General features: G+C 40.0%; 1 protein-coding gene across 2 annotated transcripts in view; it reads right to left on the reverse strand.

The window, feature by feature from the left end:
- Positions 1–5,771, reverse strand: part of LOC108766852 (acidic phospholipase A2 PA4) — a 21,058-nt gene that overhangs the window by 1,423 nt on the left and 13,864 nt on the right. The window contains exons 3-4 of one of the 2 annotated variants that reach the window (XM_018516384.1): positions 4,376–4,713; positions 3,932–4,120 (exon numbers count right to left, since the gene is read on the reverse strand). In XM_018516384.1, coding sequence (XP_018371886.1) covers positions 3,934–4,120; positions 4,376–4,713 — 525 coding nt within the window. In that variant the 3' untranslated portion in view covers positions 3,932–3,933. The remainder of the gene's footprint in view (positions 1–3,931; positions 4,121–4,375; positions 4,714–5,771) is intronic. The other variant, XM_018516385.1, reaches the window with a different exon arrangement.

Consider the following 5,771-nt stretch of genomic DNA (forward strand, 5'->3'; position numbering starts at 1 on the left):
TTCAGCGAAATCGGTTGAGAATTGATCGAGAAATTTCTGATCTATTTCGGAAGCTGATTTCAGCCTAAATAACTTCAACGTTAAGTAATAAATAAAATTTTTATTTCTGACCGTCTCTCTCTTAATTACAGATTAAAATTTTACATATTTTGTATTTAAATTTTGTTCGCGCGCGCGATGTATGTATGTACAATAATTCTGGGTTAGGTACGATAATTTTACAGCCCTGTGGGGTGCGTTCCGTTTCTCGCATGATGCGCATAATGCATCGTTTATCCTTGTTGCTCACCAAATGTTAAACAAGGACAATGGATACATCATGCGCATCATGCGCGATACGGAACGCACCTCTTGTACGATCGGCCACTGCAGACTGCTTCTAAGTTACCAACACTGGCGCCATCTCATTGTTTGTTTTGCAGTTCGTGTGGAGACAACGGTGTGTCCCGTTTTCGGATAATTTTTTGTATAATTTTGAAAGTGTATGTGTGTTTTACGTGAGTACATACTTGATAGACGCTCGTAAAATCATAAGGCATCTCAGTTTCACCGCCAGAAGTGAAAGATGCGCGAGTTCTTACTCGCGAGATCGCAAAATCGATCACGAGATGCAGATCCTTGTCGCACCCACGCCTCGAGGGACTGATGTTCATCGAGGGGTCGTCGGTCACCCGTTTCAAGGATCTTCCTCATTATGCTTGCGAGCTCTGATTCGCTCGAGTCATCCGTAACAGCCTACGCTTCAGCGACCAGCCTTTTGATGTTAGATCGTCGGTGTAGGAAATGTCGCAAGTACACGGGAATCCAGTGGCTCTCATCGGCGGTTAAGTAGAGAGAGCACGGCTCCTCCTCCTGCCAATACGATCGTATGACATCGAAGAACCGACGGTACGTAGCGATCGAGGCGGTGTACCTCCTCTTGCCAACCACTTTAGCGGTCAAATGGAGTAGAGCATGGCTCCTTCTCTGGAGAGGCAGACGAGCAGCAGTCAAGTGGAATGGACGCAGTTCCTCCTCCTGCCAAGGGCAGGAAAAGTTTCGGCAAAAAAGGATGTAACCGACGGTTTCTTCTGCCAAATACTCGCTGTTTTCTCAGTCATCTATGCCAGCGCTCTTTAAGGGCCAAGGTAAGGACCCCTTGTTTCCCCATAATACAGATCTAAGCGCCTAGCGGTTGAGAAAAGTAAAAGGTGACTCCTCCTTCCACAACTGAGTATTCGGATTTTTTTAATCCAAGCTTTTTCTGGGATACCCAAGTGCTAACCTCTAATCTTGCTGGAGGTTTTTGATCATCCACGACATGTTTGGAATTCTTATGGCACCAGATTCCATTCAGGAAGAAGCCTGTTACAGCTAGGCGATGACGTCCATTTTAAAATGGGCGTGATCTAAGCATGAGGTGTAGATCCTGAAGGGTAAGGGATCCAAATAGCAGAGCATCTCTCAGCAAAATTGCACAAATCTGTGGTTGCTTATGATGCTAGTAACTTACCGTGGATTTATCTTCAATAATTTCGAATATACCGACATTGTAGTAACTGATAGACAACATATATATATTGCCATCAGTGTAACAGCAAGAGCCTGTGATTTGAAAGATCCATAGATCCTTTCTATATTAAATCAAAGGACTGGCAAGTAGCCGCCCACTTAGGCCCAGTTTCACAACTGACTGTTAACTCTTATTTCTTTTCAATTCTAGAATTGGAAAAAGATGAGAAATAAGTTGAACCTCGGTTAAGAATTAACTGTGAGTTGTGAAACTGGGCCTTAATATTTTCGGGAACTTGAATAGCCGCTCTCATCATGGCTTCGGTGTTTTAACGGTGTGGACTCTCGTGCGAGTTGCTCGAGATCCACCGTTACATAGAAATTGGTCAAGCCGAGTTAAATGCTAAAGATGTCAATTTGATAAATTTTTCAGGACGATGCTAATCTTGCTACATGTTCAAGTGGTGGAATGAAGATTAGGTGGCTGTATCCCAAGCAGCTATGATGGTACACCAAAGACATAGAGAATGGACTGCGCGATCCATATGTCAAAGTGGTCGATAGGGATGAGAGAGAGGAACCGTGGCAGACGGCCATTTCTATCTCTTTCCATTCAATGGTGTAATGGGAGAGAGAATGAGAAGGAGATTGGCCGTCTCCCACGGTCCCTCTCTCTCATTATTGTCGACCACATTTGATACATTACTTAGATACGGATCGCACAGTCCATTCTCTATGTCTTTGTGGTACACTGTCTAAGTGAGAAGCCTCCCGTTATGCTATTATGAACAGCTCGCAAATAACGCCTTGGTACGAGCTTCTTCTAACAGTAAGGATTTAGAATCGACAAAGACTGCAGTCAGCATTCATCATTTTCCATTCCACGTCCAAATTACCAGTTCTTGTCCGACCACTGACGTTAAGCGGGCGGGATCCGATAGCACACATCATTAATTGGCCAATTTAAAATAAAATATTCTTGGTAAAGTATTCTTGGTAAAAATTACTAGGCACCGGCCAATTTGAGTGGATGTGTGCTATCGCACTGTGCGCTAACGGGACCCTCCCCGTTAAGCGACGTTAAGCAACATTAGTACTTGGTTGGATGACCGTTTGGGATCACCATGTAAAATTATCGCAAATTATCGCATCATCGACAAGGCTGTCTCCAAGAATAGCGGCATTTCTGCGCTTGTAAAGTTACTGAGTTTCCCAGGAGAGTCTCCCGCAGAGTCTGTTCTCTTTTACGCAATAACACGACATTGCACATCTTATTGCCTCATCAAGTGGTTTCTAAGATGGTCATGCGCTTTGCTGGTGGTTTACTTCTTCGAATGGATGGGGCATGTCCCAGGGAAATGTGCATATGCATCGACAAACCTTTATCCAAAGCAACGCAACGCTTCTCAACGGATTGCAAGATCCTTAGAATTGTCAGCACCAGAATGCTGTCCTATATTAGCAGATGTGGATTCTTCCAGTATTTTATTTCACCGAGATTGTAAAAGTCAAAAGTAAAGCCAAAGAGCTATGTTATTATAATTATAACGTCAATGTACAATGAAATCAATCATATTATAATTATCACGCCATTGTATAGTAAGATCAATCTTATATTGCCATTCGTTCACGTAGTGACGGAGAAGAGTTTAATAACCTATACTATCAGCAGACTGGACCGGCCTCTTTATCAGATTCGATTATCAAGCGTTGTTCTAACACTGCATTGTTAGTAGGAATTTCGCAGTCAATACCGTACACTTTCTTTGGGGTCTTTCGTTCCCCAGCTTTTAGGCCTTCTAGTGTCGGAACTAACAAGCATCTCTATCCCTTTCGGATTTAACTCTTCGAAGTCAGCTGATTTGCGAATATTCCACAACCATCCCATAACCAGGGAAATAGCGACGATCGGGCTTTTCCTTCCTCGTTACAATCTCATATGAATCAACTCTGCCGTAATTAAAGTAACAGAATTTATCCATATAACTTGATTCCTTTTAAAAAAAGATAATCATTAATTTGGTGCTTTTACTTACCCTCTGAACGACCAATTGAGCTCAGACCTCTAGATCTCTTAATTCATCCCTCAGGGACATTTGGATATCTTTGTCATATTAATCGTATGTAACATAGTTTCCTAAACTTTTTTGAAGCTAAGGAGCATGACCTTGTGTTCCCTAGACTAGGTTCATGGAGTGGCACGCGAGGCGGAAGCGCCAGACATCCACTTTGATTTTTGGCGGTACTTCAAACACTGTTGTCGAAACGTGCGCAGGCGCACTATTACAAGTGCTATATCCATCTGGACGAGATTAGCGATATAATTAAGATCGAACTTCACTTAGGTAAGTTCGTTTAATCTAATAATTATATATGATGCGCGAAACCGTCACCAAAAATTTCATATTAAGTGCTGGAAAAAGAAATGAAAAAAAAATACGTTTACGGCGATCCTTTTTTATATGTCGGAACGTCTTCAGATAAATGACGTGCCATCTTGAAGAACGTATCTTGTCTGATCAAATCTCTAAATACGAAGGAAACAGTTGTCAATAGTGGTCTTTGAAATCCTCTCTTCGATAAATTGTTTGACGTGTAAATCGGAGACTTTTCCCATTGTAAATCGCAGCTAAAATCATTGTACAATGTAACAACATGAATGTTGAAGTCAATTAATTTTTTAATTGATACGATGAGGTATCTTACAAAGCTGTCTTTAGTTGAGTGACAAAATTTTTTTTATTCTATAAATTATTATGTAAATAAAATATATCAGGATAGATTAAATTTATAAAATTTAAAGTTTATAAAGAGTATAGATTAAATTTATAAAATTTAAAATTTATAAAATTTTGAAGACTTTGCTTTTGTATATAGAGTATACCTTTGCCACTGCGAGCACGGTCGTCTTTCTTTGAAGCAAATAACCTGAATTACGTTGAAGAAGAGCGCGCCGAGAGTATTAGCCACCTCGGTATTGAGATTCTGTAAACATCTGCGGAATTTGGCATCGCAATCACAATGTGAGCGAGTAAATGGCGAGTTATTGCATATGCCGTGTATGCATTGTTGCGGCGCTATTGTGATTGAGCAATGATCATGTTCCCTACAGCAAGCATCCTCGACCGAATGTTTGCCCAAATCATCGTAGGAACTGGCCACGTTACCTGGTCCACACCATTTAGTACCCGGATATATTATACCACCGTCGAGCGCTTGCTTCTGAAGAAAGAAGTTTTAGAAGTTGTAATTAATTGATTATTCCGAGTATCTTAAAGGACATTTTTAAAAGTAACCTATTTTCGAATGCAATAACACTTGGAGAAAAATACTATTCTATTGCTATATAAGAAAAGTGATTACTCAGTTTACTTTTTTTCTTTTAAGGGGATGCTGGAGCCGCCTATATTTACCGATAAAAGTAGCGTTTTTGATATTTTTGTTCCTGTCGCATTTCTTCGTAATGGTTTAAATTCACAGAATAAAAATTCCCTTTCCACGATGAAAATGTACATGCTGATTTACTTGTCACTGGTGTATTTTGTGTTCAAAGCTGAAAAAAAATAAAAAAATTGCAGATTTCTTTCTCTTCAGCGTTGGTCGCCATACTGAGATAAAAATGGATTGAAAAATCTGTAATTTTTTTTCCGGCTTTGAACACAAAATAGACCAGCGACAAGTACATTAGCATGTACATTTTAATGATGAAAAAAGAATTTTCATTCTGTGGAACTACTACGAAGAAATTGGACAGGAACGTCAAAAATGCTAGCTTTATTGGTAATACAGGCGGCTCCAGCATCTCCTTAACTAACGATGATATTTAAAGCCGTAATCACACTACAGACTCTTGACTCTGACTCGACCACCGACTCGGACTCCCGACTATCATTCTACCAATCACAGCAAGGCAGCGGATTTGTGAAGCTAGCACGGCATTCTATCGATATCAAAAAAAGTACAACAGTTCCAGTAGCACTTTTCATAGTTCTACAGTTCTACCTAAAAATAATAAATAGTTCCGCACTTTTAATATGAAAAAAACAAGATTGAAAATATAGCGTGCTAACGTCGCGAATCTGGCACGTCAGTTTTCCTCTAAAGTACGAGAAAATGATAAATATTTGCACTTTTAGCAACAGTTCCCGACAGTTCTACTCAAAATCTACTAAGATACGCAGTTTCAAAACAAAATACCAAAATTTAATAATTTCTAAACATCTTATATATAGAAAATAGCATAACACTTGAAAAAAAAGTGTCGTGCTGCCTGCATATGG

This window comes from Trachymyrmex cornetzi, unplaced genomic scaffold (assembly GCF_001594075.2).
Source record: "Trachymyrmex cornetzi isolate Tcor2-1 unplaced genomic scaffold, Tcor1.1 scaffold637, whole genome shotgun sequence".
NCBI classification, from domain to species: Eukaryota; Metazoa; Arthropoda; class Insecta; order Hymenoptera; family Formicidae; genus Trachymyrmex; species Trachymyrmex cornetzi.